Genomic DNA, 20,493 nt, shown 5'->3' on the forward strand with positions numbered 1-20,493 from the left:
ACTATAAAACACTGCTTTAAAAAAGCACATCTTTGCTTTAGGTTAATATAAATGGCAGTACCAAAATAAGGTGAACTGAATTGGAGGAAAATATGGCATTTGGTGTTTCTCTAACATTGTAGAGATCAGAGATTGGAAGGTAAAGCCATGCTTGCTGGCAGGATTTTCAGTGTGGTCCATTTCCTAAATCCTTCCAGTTAGCTTTCCTCAAGAGCAGCCTTATGGAGTGCAAGCACATATTTGAACACAGGCCCAGACACATACACACTACCTTAATTTATACACAGTAACAAATCTATAATCTACTTTCTTCTTCTTTTGAAGCATAATTGTATGTATAATGACGATGCTACCAATTAAAAAAACACATACTTATTCTCTGCATTGTAAAGAACTGTGATTATCTGGGCTAAATACTTTGAAAGCATCATATTTCCCTTTTTATCCTTGAAGCTTGTGAATTCTAGTTAAGCCTCTTGGTATTTCCCATTCTAGAGAATAATATACAAACAGAGCTTATTTCTGCAGAAATATTACAATTGCAGACAGGATTAGGAATATGAAACAAGATAATCACATTCTTTCTAATGCTTGAACATTAACCTTCTCCCCAACCCCCAAGATAAAACCCACATAGCCTCCTATTGCTCTTCATTGATAACTTTTTCAAAAATCATAAGATGTAACTATCTTATATGGGATGCTTAGCAAAAACAAAAATAACTCAGCATACTAAACATGTTACTCAAACCTAATTTTATAGCTGAAAATCAAACAGCTTATTAGAAAAAAATAGAGTTGATTTTAAAGGCTTCAGCCAATTTCCTTCTTATCTTCCACCTAAAATGCTAACTTTTCCCCTAATTACTAGTATTTTCATTTCATTGGCTCAAAATGATAAGCAACAACATTTCTCTGACTGTTGCATTGTTTCATAACACTGCAAAGACCAGTGCCGTGATACTCTAGGGTGCAATGCTGCATGAAGCCACACAGATCTGTTCAACACAAGTGAAACCGTTTTCTCTCCTTGGCCTTCTGAGCAATGAACACAGGGACCCACCACAAGGCTAGCAGAAACAATTTCTGAGCCTTTCTTTTTCACCCAACTAGAAGCAAGCTTGCTTAGGACAATGTGACTTGTGAAGAAGTTCTTCCTGGGAAAATGCCACATCTCCACAGGCTACTCTTATTGAGACACAAGCTCAGCCAATCTCCTTCCAGTTTCCCGTCACCAGTGGGGCACAGCACCTTGATTGTGCCTTTACACTTGAGTCTGGTGCTGAGTCTCCACGAAGGGAACGTGAAGGCTGGCGAGGCTGAGCTCTCCCACGCTCTCATAGTCACTCATGGCGACTTCAGAATCCCCAAAGCCACAATTGGCTGACACATCTGAGGACGAGGTGCCTCTGGAATTGTGCAAGGATAGAGATATGTCTTTTGGGCCTGGAGCCTCTGTGCCCTGGTTCATGCTCACAGCAAGAGTACTGAAATCGCAGCCAGCAGATGTGCCCACCAAATCTGTTTCATTGGGGAACGGATGAGGAGGGAGGTACTGGCTTGGATGGAACTGGGGTCTTCTCCTGCAGTCTGGGCTCAGTGTGCTGGCCAGGGAGACAGGCTGGGAAGGAGCCAGAACCTCATATTGGTCTGGGAAGTCTTCTGGCAAGGGTGGAGGCAACTGGTCCTGACTCAAGAACTCTTCTTCATGGGGAGGTGGATATTCACTGTCGATGTCATAACCACCCAAGTAGTAATCGCTTTCCAGCTCCCGTGTGCTCCCTTGGTGTGCAGACCCTCCATCCTGGTTCTCATAGTTGGGTACTTCCTCTATGTCTGACAGGCGGGCCCCTGGCATCCAGTCAGAGGTGTCCCAGTGATAAGCTGTGAGAGAAAAGCCACCACAGTGAATGTCTTTCCAGACTGGAGTTGGAGCAAGACTGAGAAAGCAGTGGAGAGAATGGGTCAGACATGCAGTTCCTAACTCCCAGGATCACCTGCAAAGCCAGGCCCACCTGCATGCTCCTTAACAACAGTCAACAGGGCCAGCCATGCTCTGGCCGGGGACAACAGGCAATGGCAATGGTGAGAGACTGCTGGAGGCCACAGAGCCTCATATCTGCAGAGCCAAGAGAGATGGCTAGGAAGGGAAGGCTGAGGACACACAGATGAGGGAAGCCCTTCTCCACCCCTACCCTTTTTCCTGTCCACATGCTGGCAGAGAGGTGTATCCAGGATCTTGTGGACCGTGGAAAACACGGAGGTGAGTGGGCAGATGGATGAATTACAATCGCAGGGGATGGGGCTGGAAAAGGGAAGCTATGGAACATTTACTTCCAATACTGAGCACACAAGACACCTGAAACATGCAAAACTGAGATACAGAAAGGATGCAGAGGGGACAGGTTAAGAAGGAACTCAGCAAGGTAAAGTGCTTAAATAACATGATATGCTGGGGTGCTGCAGAATCACCTCGGTTGTAGTTCTGGCCCTGGTCCATGACAGACACTGTTTAAATGCAAAGTAAAAAGTAAATCTGACAATCCAAGTCATGTGACAAATGATACAGTAGAACATTTTAGACGACAATAAAGACTCCTAAAGAACTATGATCTGTAGAGCTAAGGTTAGCCTTTCAAAAAGTTCTCCATTTTTATTTATGCAATAAAAATATAAAAGCCCACTTATATCATGTTAGAATTTTTATGCAATCACTAAAGTGACCTGATAGAATTCAATCCCCCTATAACATAACTTGGAAAGATTTCCTATCTCCAGCTTACAGTAGGTGTCAATGAATACAAGCGGAGTATAAGAATAATTTAGGTACTAACTGGATCCCAATGCATTGAATACTTTTTGGAAGGGTTTTAAAATATCCCGCATATTGAAATATTACGAACTAAATTTTCCCAGTTTTTCCAATCTATACCAAAAACATCCAGCACCTTAATTGAAATCAGCTATTTATTGCAATCTCTGTTGATTAAAAACATCCCAGTACAAAGTAATATGAAATGCAATTTCTAAAAGGATAACTCTTTCCACAAAGAAATTATGGAAGAAAAAAAAGTAAATACCTTCATTTTCTATAGTGTCAACTACATTGTTGACAAGCTGAATGACAGTCACTATGGATGCTTTGGGCAGGAAAAGAAGATGGGTGGGAAGGGAAGGACAGCTTCAGGTTAGTTACATATTTCAAACACACTTTAACTTCTCTTAACAACAAAACCACAACAACAATAAACATGCAGCAGATAAATACCCAAAGCTTTTCCACACTCTATTCCTGGGGAAATGCATCTATGAACCTTAGCTATGGGATCCTATTTGTTGAAACAGAGAGAGAGAGGGCAGCAAATCTGAGGACATTCCTCCTGAAAAGCATGATTGGCTGGTGCTGCTGGTTCATAAATTCATAGCTTATGTTCCTGTACTATTAACGTAGAAGGCAGTGGCTCATCAAGCTCATGTTAACTTCTCATTAGCAAATCTCAATGGCTCTCAGAGGAAGATCTCACTGTTCTTGGGGATAATTACATGTTGGTCAATCATGCTATTCTGAACCCAGCACCATTGATGGGAGATAACGTTGCATGTTAGATAAATGCACACACAGGTGATAACTCCCATAGTTCAGATCAATCAAAAGCCAGGCTACTGCTGGCCAGAAGTTTTTAACTGGCCTCCAAATAGATTCAGGAAGGTGATCTCCGGTTGCCACAGTGTCTAATATTCACAATTTGTGGAGAAGGTTATCAACATAAAACTTCTGAGTGGGGAGCCATTTAGAATGCTAATCATGCCAGGATAGGTGCAGGACTTTAAGAGCCCATGAGAACCATGAACTGAGCACCCATCCTGGAGCTGCTGCGTTTAGTGGGAAAATTTTATGTTCTTGGTGTTTTATATGCAGTATGGACTAACTCTTCTGTGTGTGAAGGAGGAAAGGAAGGTGGACTATGAGACGAGGCTTGGGTCAAAGTTTGTGTTCCTGACCTTTTGAGAATGGCCAGTGAGCAGAAGTCCAGTTGAGCGGCTCACTGGCTCACTGGGGCTTCTGAGTAATAAAGTGAGAGAGATAGGGGAAGAGGGGAGGTAAAAGAGGGGAGGGGAAGAGGGAGATCACTTTCCTGCCCTGGTTACATGTATGACCTGAGAGCTCACCTATATTGGTATTTGTTGGAATATGGGGGATGCACTGAGCCATTTTCATTCTGCATGTCTATGTACAAAATGCATAGGAACTAATCAGGGATTCATATACTGAATGATTATATCAATTTATTAATAAATTGCCAAAAGCTGGTAAATGGGAGGAATGATCCAAAGCATAGGCTAAGATGAAGCTGCGTGGGCCTGTGATGACTATTTGAAATTACTTATGCTTTACCACCATATGGTCAACATTTGGTTTTTATGACTTTCTACTTCCTTACTCTGCAGAGAAAACATATCCTTCAAATCTGACTTCTCAGCTCAGAAATCACAGTCCAGCATCAGCATCCATTCCACAAGCACAAGTTCTCAGGAAGAGGAAATGGCAAATTTGGAGTTATTGTAGCAATCTGTGAGCCATAAGGACTTTTGTGCCACACTGTGAATGGATGTGCATGTTTGTAAGGAGTTGTTTCATAGCTCTGCATCAATTCTCCAAAAGCCAATGTTTATAAGAAAGATCAATCTAAATGGAGATATCATTGGTTCTATAGAAAGGCAGTTTTGTCTCTGAACTGATTTCAGACACTAATTTCAAGAGGATCAATATAAAGTAAAACAGATTATAAGTAAAACAAAAAAGAGAAATGTTATTCTGTGTGCTAGGAAGTATCACTTGGGGTAGTTTATTTCACAACATATCTATCATGATCCAAATCAAAGAATATTCACTATTGGAGTTCCAGGCAAATGCAGTTGACCCTTGGAGCCTTTCTTTGGGCCTGCTCAGAATCATAGCTCAACAGGGGCTTCTCAAGCCAGGACACCCAGCAGAGGGGTCAATTATAAAGATAGTGAATACGCTCAAAGGCCAGAAGCAGGTCAAGAAACACTGCTGTGTTGATCACCATCCCCTTCACCACAGGAAGCCCAAACAGCCCAGTGCAAATAAGCATCTCTCTTACCATTGTCATCCCCTGAATCTGACTGGAAGGAGCTCAGGGATTGGACTTCAGAGTTGCTGCCTTTATTGCTGCCTGCAAAGCACGATACGTCTCCGGAGTCATCAACCCCTTTGTCTTCATGGAGAGCCAGAAAGAAAGCAGAAGTGATAATGGTTACCTTGCGCAAATTTTTGGTCCTGCTTCCCCGCCACTGCCCAAACTAGCGCACTTCTCTGGGCTCTAATTTGCATAGGAGAAATGACCCTAGCTCCACAATGGAAAATTGATTGTGTCACGGGGGGCAAAGGTCTGTCAATCAAATGATTTACATTATGGATCTGAAACCCTTAACCCATGGTAAATGAGCTTCCAAATAGCTGACAGCTGAAAGGAGCATTCTCTCCTCGAGGGGAAAGCACTTGTGTCTTGAAGAGTGAAATAAAGATGAGGTGGCTGAGCTGCCCCTTTGCCGTTCAGACTTAATTTACGTCATTTACATGAACCAATGTGGTGTCAACATCAGGTTAAAAGAGATTACTTTTAAAATAGGGACATAAATATTTTATAGGCAAGAATGCCATTAAACTTAGCCCACTGCTGTCTTTGGGGAGTAGGTGAAATTCCAGGTCTGCCTCCTAGAGGGCAGTGATGTATCACTTTTGGAAATGACTATTCTGCACTGCGTCTGGTAGACAGTTGTGTGGATGTGCTCTGAGTCACATACTTCCTCCCTCTTTGCTGTACAGAGACACCCAGAAACAGATAGATGCGTGTGCGTGTGCATGCATGCATGTGCACGCACACACACAGGCTATTTTCTTATTTGATAGAGTAAAAGAAGCAATAAAAGCAGACCCTATCTTGAGGCTGTCAAGTACAGAATGAATTCGTTGCCCAGAGATGGTCTCAGCAGCCAGCTCTGTCTTGCTTAACAAAGAAAGAAATGTATTCCATAGAACTCAACAACACGATGGGGGAAATGGGAGTTTTGGCCTGAGGTGGATTCTGGAAATAAAGCTGTCAGGTCATGAAGAGGGACAGAAAATGATCACCAGGAAAAACTGCAAATCATTGCATAACATGAGGGTTCAAAGGCAAACAGACGTGTGATTAGGGTAGAGTTCTTCTTTGACCACAAAAATCAGCTTCCTCTATAGCGGAGTGGGGTCAGGAGCTGCACAGGGGCTCTGCCTCTACTGTCACATGTTGAAGCCACGGTGAAATGATGAGTTGGATGAGTTGGATAGTTTTAGGTGCACCAGGGAGAAATTTACCTCCCAACCGCACTACAAACTCTGATGACAAAGCAGAAGGGAAGCACAAACTGAGCCTTGCACACCAAGAAAGAAATGGCAAATGGTATGGCCTGGTAAATGCATGCCATGCCATGCATAAACCTTCACCACTTCTCTACTCCCTCAAAAACCTCTTTTTTTTTGTTGCTACATAGAAGAGCCTATTTGCTGGTAGATTGGCAATGCTCAAGTAAATTCCAACTGCACGGATAATTTGAGGTGGGTATTGATGGTTGAAATCCCAGGGCAACTACTTAAAATGTATGTGTGCCTACCAGAAGATAGATGGCATGGTGGGGTAGCACTGGAATGGAAAGATCACATCTTTGTTCTTATCAAGATATGTTGTTGGGTGGAGGTTGGGGGGAGGCTGGGAAGGGATGTGAAGGGTAAACAAAGGAGGAGGCTGCAATGCTTGATAAGAAATGTACTCATTATCTTGCCCATGTAATTGTAACCCCTCTGTATAGTATGTTCACAATAAAAAACAAAAGATATGTTGTTATTTCTGTCTCTCTATCTCCTTCCTTTTCAGGCTTCCCAGAACAGTGTGGCAAGAACACAGGCTTTGGAGCCTGAGTACTGTCTCCTCCTTTCTCTAGTTATGCACATTCAGGCAAGTGACATCATCCCCTCAAAGCAGTGTTATTTTTCAGGAAGTGATGGGTTGGTAACGAGTAACCAGTGTCTAAGGTGATGACATAACACACAGCAGTGGTGGCTTTACCTAGGTATTCTCATCAAATCTTTTGTCCATAACATTTTCATGCTGGCTTCTACCATGATGCCTCTAATTGGGAGCTCTGGACATTGAAAGAATCTTCCAGAACCTTCCAGTATAGATCTGTCCTCCTGAGTGATTTTAGAGTGTGGTCTACCACTGACTTTACTGATATTCTCTAGGCTTCAGCACAGTGGATCCTCCTCTCTCCCTCTTCTCCCTGCTGGTGAGAACATATCTCTCTTCTTGGTTCCTCCCCTTCTGCTTTACATCCATATTCAGACATCTCCAAAGTTCCTTCAGAGATCTGGGTTGATCAGAGAGAGACCGTCTCTCTGCTCTTGGTCCTCTGTATGCTCACCTTTCCATAATGTCACCCAAGCTGCATGCATGGATGATGAGTTTTCACTTTCAGACTTGAACTCACTGTCGCTAGAGAATTAAATTATTTGGCCCATGGAAAGTCACAGGTTACAAGAGAGCTTGCCTCAATCTTATTCTGCCTGATCCTAAAGCAGGAAAGAGCATCACCCTCCTTCAACTAAACACTCACAGAAGCTGCTTAGCTCCTTTCCATTTTGATTCATTCTGAGCCAGTTTTTCAGTGTATGAAACATCCCCCCATCACTTCTGTTGCTAAACACATGTTCTGTCCCTTGGTACTCACCAGGCTCCAACTGCACTGGCTCAGTTGTATTTACCACATTATGGACATTCTCACCCCTAGCACTTTGTACCTCATGGCTCTTTGCTGCTTAGAGTCCTGCTATATGAGGCCAAAGGAGAGCGTGATGCCACCACCCACCACCAGCCACTTTCTCTGTCTTGTGGTACACTCTTTGGTTTCATAGATCCTACACTTTACCCAAACCGAATGGCTAGCTTTTCTTCTGAGCATGCTGTTGGTCTACAGAATGCCTCTCTCCAGATCTCTCCCTCTTCTCTGCTTCCCTGAGGTCTATCATATGCCCTTCTCTCATGGTCTGCCCATCACTTCCATGGCTCTTCATGGGGTCAGTTGTGCCCCATTAGGAGAACACAGATTTCTAGATTCTGGGAGGCCCCATTTGACCAATGGCAGCCTCCTCTCAGCTATGTGCTTGTACATGTAATAGGATTCTCAGTGAGCTGCATTTTCCCCATATGTAAACAGAAATGAGAGCAGGCACACAGCAGGGCACCAGTGGTGGTGCACACCTATAATTGTAGCTACTGAAGAGGCTGAGATCTGAGGAATGTTGTTGGCAGCCAGCCTTGGCCGAAAAGTCCATGAAACTCATATCTCTAACCCTCAAAAAGCCAGAAGTGGAGCTCAAGTGGTATTGTGCCAAAAAAGCTCAGGGGCAGCACCCGGGTTCTGAGTTCAAGCCTCAGTCAGGCACAGAAAGCAAGGAAGCAAGGTAGGAAGCAAGGTAGGAAGGAAGGAAGGAAGGAAGGAAGGAAAGAAGGAGGGAGGGAGGGAGGGAGAGAAAGAAGAGGAAGGAAGGAAGGAAGGAGGGAGGGAAAGAAGAGAGGAAGGAAGGAAGGAGGGAGGGAGGGAAAGAAGAGAGGAAGGAAGGAAGGAGCAAGCCCAGTTGCCGTCTTCTGGACTGCCCCGTCTCCGTCCCCCGCCACCCCTCAGCTGCTGCCCACTCACTCTCTGTGCCGGCCTCCCAGCCGTTCTTGCGGATGGAGTCGCAGTCGGAGCGGCAGGGGGACACGGCCGGGAGGTTGGGGGCCACGCTGCAGACGACCACGCCGCGCCGGGCGGTGAGGATGCGCGGGGACTCGGGGTGGAAGGTGGTCATCTCCTGGTGCTCGGGCCCCAGCCCGTCCGCGGCCTTGTCTAGGGTGCCCCGGGAGTCGCTCTGGAAGCAGGGCGTGTAGGCCATGGGGCGCACGGGCACCTGCGGCGGGCCCACCTCCTGGTAAAGGTTGCGGGCATCCCCCGCGCGCAGCGCGCGGAACGGGCCGCCGTTGCTCTTGTGCAGCAGCGCGGCCGTGGCCGGGTCCTGCACCAGCGTGATGTTGTTGCGGGAGTAGTTCTTGCGGAAGACCTTCTTGCGGAAGACGACGAAGAGCACGACGAGGACGAAGATGACGAAGAGGACGACGGCGATGCCGATGAGCTCCTCCTTGCCCACGTAGGCGTGGCCGGCCTGGATGTTGGGCACCACCACGGGCCGCAGCCCGCAGGACTGCCCCACAAAGCCAGGCGTGCAGTTGCAGACGAAGGAGCCGAACACATTGACGCAGGAGCCGCCGTTCTCACACTCCTCCCGCTCACACTCATCCACGTCCTCCTCACACCTTCACGGCAAGGACAGAACACAACCTCAGGCAGGGGCCTGCACTAAAGCTCAAGGACAACAAAAAAGAAGGGACCCGAGGGCATGGATGGAACGTCACAGAATGGTTGTTGTGCGCGCACACATGCGCGCGTATTAACCTGGCCATCACCCTCACCTTGCGCAAAAGCGTTCCCTCATCCCAGAAGTCCCCTCAGAAATGGGGGGAGGGAAGAATAGCAGGAGAAGAGTAAAAGCACAAAAAACAGATGTCATGGGGAAAAAGATACTTTAGGAGCAGGTGCACATCAGAATTCAAAATTGTGCAATTTTAGAAAGAAACATATAGTACTTATCTCTCACATTATGCAGTATAATCCTTCTCCCCCCCTCCAACTACACTGGCGTAGAACTTCACAATCCACTACACGTGTGTGTCTGGGGGAGACACACGGACGTGCACACGAAATGACAGCAGTGAAGACTGGAGAGTGCCTCAGAACAGTTTGGGGCAGGTTTTGCCATCAAATGAGTTTGCCATGAATGTCTCCCCAAAGGTTTCACTTCTCAGAGCTCTTGAGAGTGTCGAATTTCACCTAAAGAGCTGTGAACCTCTATGCCAGTATAGGGTTTGTAGAGAGGAAAACAAGTGGTTCTAACGTTTTCCTCTAACAGGTACTGAAATGTTTGCTTCCCCTGGAAAGCTAGGGGCTTCAGGAGCAATGGGTGGGTGAAGTGCTACATCCTTTCCAGAATCTTATGTTTATGTTAAAGCTAATGCTAATGTAGATTATAGAGAAAAATGTCTATTGAGTTGATTAAATCAATTTTATTTTTGTTTAAAGCCATTCATGACTCATTTTGGGTATAATTATAGGGTAAGCATTTCTTATTCTTTCTTACTTCCACACAGAAAACATAGACCCTCTTGCCTTTCAAACTGTTTTCTATTTTAGCAATCATTCTGATAGACTCATAGAGGTGCAACTACCTATATTTTTAGTAATCCAACTTATAAAATGTAGCCAAATGTCACTGATTTGAACAGGTCAGCCAGAAATTAGTTAGAATCAGAGTATTTAAAAATAAATGCAGCTTTATTACTTTAAATTACATTCAGTGATTCAAAGCCAGCTAAGAATTTCTTGGTAAAGTCCTCAGGAGATTTGGTCTAATGAATACATGAGACTGATCTGTAATTAGAATATCACTTCCTCGAGACTTCATGTATATACTTCCAAAATGACGGAGAATGGTTGGAAGTGGCATTTTACTAAGAATTTAAAACATTCCCTTTCCATTTGGCTCACATATTAATTTCACTCATTTCTTGGAGGGAAAAATGGTTTGCAAAGGGCAGGCAAGGTTTAGTTTCTCAGAACAATCATCAAACACTAGGCAGTAGGGTGCAGTTAATGTATTCTGGGGTAATGGATAGTTTGTCTGCCTCAGAATTAACCTGGAAATATTAGGTGCCATCAATGACATTCTTTAAATGAATTGATTTCTTAATTACAGGATATGCAGTAATTATATAAGGCTTGGGAAATATAGATGTATAAAACAAAATAGATGTTATCCATAAATTCAAAACAAAGAGTTGAGCCTTATTAACATTTTAGTCACTTGTAAACATGAACAAGAGCTTTCTGTCTATCTTAACTGCAAGAAATACTTTGTCCTACTGGACGGTTTTCTCAGCATCTGGCATTGGAGAAACCATTTCACAATCACACTTACATGACTCCAGTGAGCCCGGCTTTGCAACTGCAGATGAACGTGTTTCCTATGGGGTCACAGGATCCTCCATTCCGGCAGGGGTTTGGGAAGCAGGCTGTGATCTCAGATTCACAGTTTCTCCCCGTGAACTGTGAGAGACAGGTGCATTGATAGCCTGTGGAAACAGAGAGCCTCATGAACTACAAAAGTCAAAGTGGATTCTGAGTGCTTGGATTCCATAGTAACACATCATACCAATTCCCTTATTGAAATGTGCCTAACTTAAGAGGGGTTTAAATTCCAAAGATGATTTGCAAATTGGTTGTTTCGAACTCATCGTGCCACAAAAATCCCAAGTCACAGTTTGAATTTCTTCTGAGTCCACAGAAATGCAACTAATTAACCACATTCATAAGTGCTAGTGAGAATTGTGAGACACATAAAGGACAGATTTCATGAGTAGACACCCAAATGAAGAGAAGATGCTTTCTCCACCACCTTGCTGCTGTTAAAGGAGGGAGAGTTCCAGATCAGAGTAGGGTCCCATCAGTGCCATGCTTTTGCCTCTCATGAACTCTTCCTTCTCCTGCCTAGGAGCCTTTTTTTCTTAGTCAAGGACTGAAGCCACCACTTGGACATGAGGTGAGAGGAGGGTAGGAAGAACAAGAATAGTTGTCAGCTAAGTTGCACCTGAGATTGCTGCGTGTGTGCATGGGATAGCAGAAGGACCCCAGCCTTCACCTGGCTCCTGATCCATATCTTGAGTTTTGCATCATGACCCCTTATCAGAAATAGGTATCTGATGTTTAGCAAATACTGCATATCAGACATGGCTAACATTCTACAAAGAAGTAGCATCATGTATAACTCAGAAATGGAAAAGATGAATAATTAGGAAGGGCTCTTCTTCTGTACTTTCATTAATTAAGAAAAAAAATTATGTACCAGTTACTGGGGCTTGAACTATGAAATGCTACCTGGTGAACTACAACTATTTTGTTTGCATGCACAATATTTCGTTTTTCCTGGAGTAAAAGATAGTCTTGTGTTTGGGACTGATCATATTTTAAATACTTATTGTAAGTTTAATGCCAGAGTCTTCCTGGGTTAGATGTATCTGTGTGGTTTTATGTCTGTGCCTTACACTTCCATTCACTAAAGCTCTGCTGAGCTGTCAGGGCCTTCTCCTTGGCTACTTACCCTTGCATGTGGCTGCCCTGTTTACCTGTGTGGAAGCTCAGTCTCCTGAATCACCTGGTTGACTATTTCTTGGTTACCCTCTAATTTCTCTAGAAATTTCTTAAATTTAATTTCATTTTGTGAGTGTGTGTGTGTGTGTGTGTGTGTGCACATGTACATGCATGCATGTGCATGCTAGTACTGAGATTGAAATCAGGGCCTTGAGCTCTTGTCTTTTTTGATCATGGCTGGTGTTCTCCCATGTGAGCCACACCTCGACTTCTGGCTTCTTTGCTGGTTAATTGGAGATAAGAATCCCATGGATAAGTCTGCATTGGCTAGCTTTAAACCTCAATACTCAGATCTCAGCTTCCTGAGTAGCTAGGATTAAAGGAGTTGATCACAGATGTCTGGCCAATTTTTTTTTGAGTTCTTGTGTAGCTCTCTTTTAAGAGTTAGGTTGTGCAGGTGTTTTAAGTAATATTTTTGTTGCTTTTGAGAAAAATCCAATGTCATTTTGCTTCCTGAAGTATGCATGTAACCTGATTTGTTTTTCTAATATCTTGAAACGTTTTTTATTGTAAAGATACTGTACAGAGGGGTTACAGTTACATGAGTAAGGTAATGAGTACATTTCCTATCAAGCATTGTTACCTCCTCTTTTGCTTTTCCCCTACCATCCCTTCCCTCCCCACCTTTCCAGCTCCTCCCTCCCCCCACCAAGTTGTAAAGTTCTTTTTCAACATAGTGTCTTGTATATATCATTGTTACAATGGGTCAACCTGTGTACTCATTTTAGAATTTTGTTATTTCCTTTGCCCTCCCCAAATTAGAAAAATGTATATACAAGATGCAGGGCACCAGAATCAAATACAGGGAAAATGTTTTTTTTAAAAATAGGTTACATTAGTTAAAAGGGGGAAGGATTTCATTGTTACATTTCTGTTCATGTTTGCAATGTGTTCTAACCAATCTACCTCCCCATCATTCTCCTTAATCTCATCTATAAATACTGTCAAAAGGTTTGGTTGTTCAAGTTTCATAATGTCAAATAATTTATTTTGACAGAATTCACACTCCTTGTTAGCTCATCCCCTATGATCTTTTTTTCCTTTTAAAGTATTGCAATTATGTACTTTACTGTGAGTTTATTTTTAACCAGCACTGAGTAGTCAGTAGGTGCTTACATTTAGAAATCCTTGTTCTCAATTTGCATTTCTTTTATAGCCAGAGATGTTGAGCATTTCTTCATGTGTCTATTGGCTATTCTTTTTTTCATATATATTTTTATTGTAAAAATACTGTACAGAGGGGTTACAGTTACATGAGTAATGAGTACATTTCCTATCAAGCATTGTTACCTCCTCCTTTGTTTTTCCCCTACCATCTCTTCCCTCCCCACCTCCCAAACTCCTCCTCCCCCCCCCCGCAACCCAGAAATTGTAAAGTTCGTTTTCAATATAGTGTCTTGTACATCTCATTGTTACAATGGGTCAACCTGTTTCCTTATTTTTGGCTATTCTTATTTCCTCTCCAGAGAAGTCTGCTTTTAATTTTTTAGTTCACTTATTAATGGTTGTTTCTTTGAAGATTTGTTATTGGGGGCATATTCTTGATAAGAGGCCCTTGTCTGTTGTATGGCTAGTGAAGATTTTCTCCCAATCTGTGGGCTTTCTATTTTTTCTTGGTTGCAATGCCCTTTAGAATGGCCATTATCAAGAAAACAAATAATAATAGATGCTGGTAGGGATGTAGCCAAAAGAATGCTACTACACTGTTGGTGGGAGTGTAAACATGTACAATCCATCACTCCTTTCATAATGAAATGGAAAGACCTGGAAATAATCATGTTAAGTGAAGTAAGCCAGACCCAAAGAAACATAGGCTGCATGGTTTCCTTCATTTGTAATAACTAGTATATGTCTAGGATAGTCCTAGTAAAGGATCACAACAGCTTAATAGATATGTACATATGAACATATAAGATGATGCAAAGCGAAATGAACTCCAGGATATCGAAACAAGAGTTTTTTTTTTAAAAAGTGCTGTGTGAATTTATTTCTTCTGTTTTTGTTTTTTTCCCCTTTGGTTTATCCCATTATCACTGTTTTTTATTTTGGTACCCTGTGTCTTGTATATGTGTTTATTTGATTTGGGGAAAGAAAAGGAAATAGCAAAATGGTGAGGTAAAGGATAAAGGGTGAACTAATATAACAGTGATATTCACAAGACACTATGTTGGAAATGAACTTTACAACTTGGTGGTGAGGGGAATGGTGGAGGAGGGAAAGCAGGAGGAAATGAGGGAGTGGGTAACACTGCTCAAGAAATGTACTCAACACCCTAAGTATGTAACTGTAACCCTTCTGTACATCACCCGTACAGTAAAATAAAATTAAAATAAATTAAAAATATTTGTCCCTCAACTTTCTAGAAATTTCTTTTAGTATTTGATTTGTGATTTCTTTTTTCCCCCTTTAGTCTTTATGGAGTTTTATTGCTTATATCTCAGATCCAGAGCTTCCTCTAAATTTATCCTGCTTTAATATCTATCTTGCTTTGCTTTCTGAGAGACTTTCTTATCTTGAACCTTTCCTTGAGACTTTCATTTATGTTGTCATCTTTCAATAACACTTTTATTTTGGTTGCTGAGGTGTTTTCTTTAACTATATAACATCTGCTCCTGTACTGTGGTTATAATATCTTATCTCTCTGAGGATACTAATAATACTTTTATGAAGTTTTCTTCCTGTATAGTTTCTTGCGAGTTACTTTTATTCAGTTTCTTTGTTCTGGTCTTAGTGACAGGAATCTTCCTGTGTCAACTTGGTTAGGTTATTGGTGCCTAGTTCTTTGTTCAACACGAGGGTAGATACTATTGTAAAGGTATTTGTGGATGTGTTAACATTTGTAATCACTTGTCTTCAAGGAAAGTATATATTACTCTCTATAATGTGGTGTGCTTTATCCATTCAGCTGAAGAACTTACAAAGAAAGAATTCTGTCTTGAGACTGTAACATTGAAGAAATACTGCCTGTTGTGTGGATTTTTAATTGAAGAGTGTAAAATAAAACCTTACATGAATTTCCAGCTTGTCAGATTGCCCTACAAATTTCAGACTTGTCAACTTTCAAGTCATGTGAAGGAAATTCTTAAAATAAATCCTACTTTCCCTCCATGTATATGTATGTGTACATGTATGCATGTGATGTATATATGGGGAGAGATTGTATATAATATATCAACATCATATATATATATATATATATATATATATATATATATATATATATGATCTCCTATTGTTTTTGTTTCTCTGAAGAACTCTAACATTATCTGTCTTCCAAGTTAGAGAATTTTCTTGCTTACCAACCTAATCCTTAATTATAATGCATATTGAACAGTGAGGCACCAGGCACGTAGGCATCCGATGGGAATTCTGAGCACACAGAAGACTGAGGCAGCACCTTTGGGTTGCTCCATCACCCAAGCAGCAAATCTTTTTGCCACCATCCCCCTGAGAGGTTATGAAGGCATGGATAGAGCACTGGTAGCTGGTGGTAGAGGATGAGAGGTGGCTGTGGTATCAGCATCTAATACTCTCAAGGCAGCTTAGTGCCAAGTGTTCTCCAGCTCTCCAGTCCCAAGTTCTTACATTTCAGTAGCACCCACAGGATTTGCTCAGGTGTGGGGAAAGCACATGGCAGAGGAAAAGTACGTGGCAGAGGAAAAGTGGGAATCTAGACTGGCTTTGCCTGCTTCTTAAACAGCCATTTGAATAATTCGTATTTTTAGATTTGTATGGCTTGGCTATTATTTGTGTTCACGAAGGTGTTAGCAAACTTGATCTCCAGTGTGGAGTCTTCAAGACATGGTAAGACCTTTAAGAAGTGGGGACTGGTGAGATTTTAGGCCATTTGGGGATTAGAGTATTTTTATGGGACCCCAGTTGTACCTGGCTTCTGTCCTTCAATATGTCTTTCTCCAGCACATATTCTTGTTGTTATGCCATTTGCTCTGGGCTCCTCACCAGAGCTGAGCTGATGCCAGTCCTATGCCCTTGAGCTTCTAGAATTGTGAGCTAAATACATTTTTTTGAATAAGGTTCCAAGACTCAGGTATTTTTCTTTTTCTTTTTTTTTACAGTAACATAAAATGAATTAATACAAAGTCTTTCTCTCTATCATCTTCTTTTCTGAAGTGACTAATGCTTCCAATTTCTGAGTCTTTTGTGGGATTCATTCCAAGATTTTATTTCTGCCAGTTACAATTAAGGTTTTTGAGAGTGTTTCTTCTCTCTGCCTTACTATCTATGTCCTCTCTTACTATCTTTCTTACAATCAGACTCTCACCTCATACTTGTTTTGGCATTATCTGTGTTCAATTGTCCTCACTTTCATGGCCTATGACTTGCTAAAGGCCCTTTCCTTCTGTGGTGGTGGCACTGTGACATCAAGGCTGATGAGACTTTCCTTAGAAGAATTACCCTCACTCTTACTTAGAGAGACCTGAGGGTAGTCAAGTGGTTAGCTACTGATGTTGGAACTTTTCAGACTTATTTATATAAATATAAGATATGTAAACATCTATAGATGACAGCAGTGTGTGTTCCCAAGGATGTGACTGAAACTGAATTACTAATGGGTTTCATCAGGGAAGGCCAGCTGAAGTCTGTGGGCAGGAGGCTGTTGTCTGAAGTATGCATGCCTCAAGTTATGCTGACTTAGGACTTTTTTTTTAATTTGGAAAGCTACTTTATTGGAATTGTCGAAAACAGTTGGGACTGAGAAAAATTGTTGGCCAGGATGGCATGTCACTTAAAGATAGAATAACTTGTGAGGATAAACTACATGCTATTTTAGACTAAAGGGGGAGGAAGGGGAGTCATGGCATAAGAGTCACACATGTAGGGATAGAAGAGGAGGGAAGTTAAGAAAGGACTAAAAGTAGTAAACTCTCTAGCTACTGTTTGCAAGCCTTGGACAATTTTTTTAGATATAACTATGTCAGAAGCACCTGGGAGGGGGGCTATCTAGAAACCAAGGACATTTGAATCACTATCATGGAACTGATTTCTTATCTGATGGGTGAGAGGTGATTTGATGTTTCTGTCCCTTGGAAAAATCAGAATTTAAAGTGAGACATTACCTCAAGTGGGTTCTTTCATTCACAGATAGTAAATCTGTCATAATATACTAAGTGATCTGATATTTTCATTCTATGAAAGAAAAAGAGGAGGCTCCCTAGCACTCCTACCCCATGACTATTTGAGGGGTTTCATGTCTTATTCCAGAATTTATAGTTAGTAAGTGATTGACTTTGAACTCAAATCCTGGCTTTCTGGTTTTCAAATCTTACTACAAGACTGTGTTGGCACTAGAACATGTCAATGAGCCAGAGCTCACTACCTGCCAGCAATGAGAAGGAGGTGTTTATAATTATTTCCCATAGCTCTCAAGGAAGCAGACAAGTTCTGTAACAATGGATGATTTCAGACACACGCAAATAGCATGATTTAAGTCTCTACTCATTCCAAGCATTGTCCCATTTGCTATAACTTAGAAATAAAGGTAACAGAATTCCAAGAGATAGACAGAAGTCCACAAATAAGATTTATAATTTGGTAAATAGGAAAGAAAAACTATAATTTAAAAAGTCATCTCAAAGGCAGTAAGACAAGTAAATTCCCAACCCCCTTTGGATGGCTGAACAGCAAAGAAGTTAGTAACCAGAACAATAGCTTATTCTGTGATAAAAAATGTTCAGAACTTTCTATGTATGTCATTTAATTCTAACAACAAGTGTGTGCCATAAGGACTATTATCATAGTTTAAAAAAGATGTCTTTTGCAAGGTTACCTATGGCCGTGAGCAGCAGAGGCACAGTATACCAGATCTCAGATTTTAAAAAGGAAATGGTCCTACTAGCATTGAGATACTTGTACAAAAAAAGCCATAGCTGCTTTGTCTTCAAGTCTTGGCAAAATGAGATGTGTATTTTTAAGCCTTGCCTCAAAGCTGTGTTCCCATTTACAATCCTTCTAGTTATAGCAGACACAGATGGCTTTGAAGTCTGGACCCAGACAAACTTAAAAATGCTTTCTCCTTTCCTTACTCAAAAGAACATTGCAAAACCTACTGCATGCAAAAACAGAAGTGGAATCAACCATTAGAGAGTGAAATTGAGCTGCGCTGTTGGATAATCAAGATAATCCCCATCTCATTCCTTTGACTTAGTTGTCCTTTTCCGATCCAATTCATTCAGGTAATGACCTCTACCTCCTGCTCTGCTTGCTGATGCAGGCAAACATCATTCTGATCGGGTTTGGTGGCCTTGATAAGGAAACATCTGTCTGCTGCACAGAGGTGGAAATAATGACAAGTGTGCAGTGAGCACTTGTGATCTGGAGTGGGCATCAGCCACCATGCTTGTTAAATTACATATTTCATCAGAAGCACCAAGACCCGACATGATGTATGGAGGTGTGCGTGGGTGAGGCTGTGGAGGCCTGTTCATATCATTCTGTCTGTTACAATCAGCTCGTGTCTCAAGTGCCTGCCTTCTATGAACTTCCTTATCATTTTTCTGATAAATGATACTCATTCTCACCATGTGTAGTACACAAACATTAGGTACTTTACTGCTGTAATTATTAAAATTACTATGGTTTCTTTGTTATTCACAAACCAGTGATTGAAAATCACTGCAGGTTTTTTTTTTAACTGACTTTGTCTGAACTGGGAAATGTTTAGACTTTTAGTCCATACAAACCTCAATTATTTGAGAGATCTTAGGGTTCCTTATCACGTAAAATGCTAATCACAAGTGAGGACCAGCTCAGACTTAGTCATTGTCTGATCATTTCTAATTTTAGTTATTCTAACTTTTCTCTCTCAGCATGTGTGGTATAGTTAATACCTTTTGACTTTGCAAAATGAAAACCTTTGAAGATGAGAACTACGAAACTTCCCAGGAAAGCCAGCTTGCTGTTCACATATCATATATTGAGCCAGACCTTTCATATTTTCTCTGAGGCTCTGAAAACCTTTAATGTGTTAGCAACATTGTGCACACAATAAATTCTGATCCTCTAGTATGTTCTTGTGTGCTTGCACATAACCTACTTTAGAGTTTTAGGTCTTTTTTTGTAGTATCTAAAATTATTAATGCTGTTACTCAGAGGATTTCCTAGGTCCAAACAAACAACACCATAAAAATAGAATAACTAAGTATTTAGAAGAAAACCACTTGGGAAAAGTTTTATGCAACTTAACCAAATATTCTCTCAGTTATTCTCTAGTAGTTCAATTCCTGCCTTCCTCTCCCTCTACTCAGATCACAGAGCATATGAGGGCATGTAGCTTGACCTTAAGAGGGATTGGGTAGACATTCTTATTCTTGTTCTTGAGGGAGTGCTCATGGCACATCAATATTCCTGACAGGAGAATGCTGCTCTAGCTACTCATATGATGTTCAGTTCCTGAAAGTCCAGTGTCTTGTTTTCTTCTGGAACTCAGTGAGTAGCATGCCTGCTAATATGGAGTTACTAGGATTCCTGAATATCAGTACTTCACAAACTTGAATGTGAATATACCCCACCTTGGAGACTTGAGAAAAATACATATGCCTGAATTCTGCTTTTGCAGATTCTGATTATTCAGGTTTGGATCTCTCTGCCCCAGTGAACTTTTCTTGGCAGTAAGTTCAGGAGTGTGCAAACACAATCTGGTTACCTAGCAGATGTTCCTCTAACACTGATGCTGAAAATGGAAGCCACTAAACAAATGGATGCTCTTTTAAAATTAATAATCATAATCTTCTATCACATTCTTATTTTAATAAGGTGATCTGAAGCATTTTAAAACTGCTGTTTACAGTAGGAGAAGAAATGAATTAGATTACCTAGATTTTAGAGCAATTCAGAGACAAGAAATTAGTCCATCCCTTAGGAATCCTGAGTTTGTGGATATGCCCAGGGTTACTGATGTTGCTGGTCCTCGGAATGCACTTGGAGTAGCAACAAGTGAGAGAATGTGTTGGGGAAGGCCACAAATCTGTGATTAAGTCCTTACTCTACTGCTTCATCTGCTGTGTGATGCTAGGTTACTGGCTCAACTTTTCTGGCCTTTTTCTTATTTCCTTCCTTCCTTCCTTCCTTCCTTCCTTCCTTCCTTCCTTCCTTCCTTCCTTCCTTCCTTCCTTCCTT

General features: G+C 41.6%; 1 protein-coding gene across 1 annotated transcript in view; it reads right to left on the reverse strand.

Moving 5' to 3' along the window:
• Positions 1-1,264: 1,264 nt before the first annotated feature.
• Positions 1,265-20,493, reverse strand: part of Fat3 (FAT atypical cadherin 3) — a 526,046-nt gene continuing 506,817 nt past the window's right edge. The window contains exons 22-25 of the mRNA XM_013028825.1: positions 11,129-11,282; positions 8,758-9,410; positions 5,127-5,240; positions 1,265-1,884 (exon numbers count right to left, since the gene is read on the reverse strand). Coding sequence (XP_012884279.1) covers positions 1,265-1,884; positions 5,127-5,240; positions 8,758-9,410; positions 11,129-11,282 — 1,541 coding nt within the window. The remainder of the gene's footprint in view (positions 1,885-5,126; positions 5,241-8,757; positions 9,411-11,128; positions 11,283-20,493) is intronic.

The sequence above is a fragment of the Dipodomys ordii genome, unplaced genomic scaffold (genome assembly GCF_000151885.1).
Source record: "Dipodomys ordii isolate 6190 unplaced genomic scaffold, Dord_2.0 Scaffold114, whole genome shotgun sequence".
NCBI lineage: Eukaryota > Metazoa > Chordata > Mammalia > Rodentia > Heteromyidae > Dipodomys > Dipodomys ordii.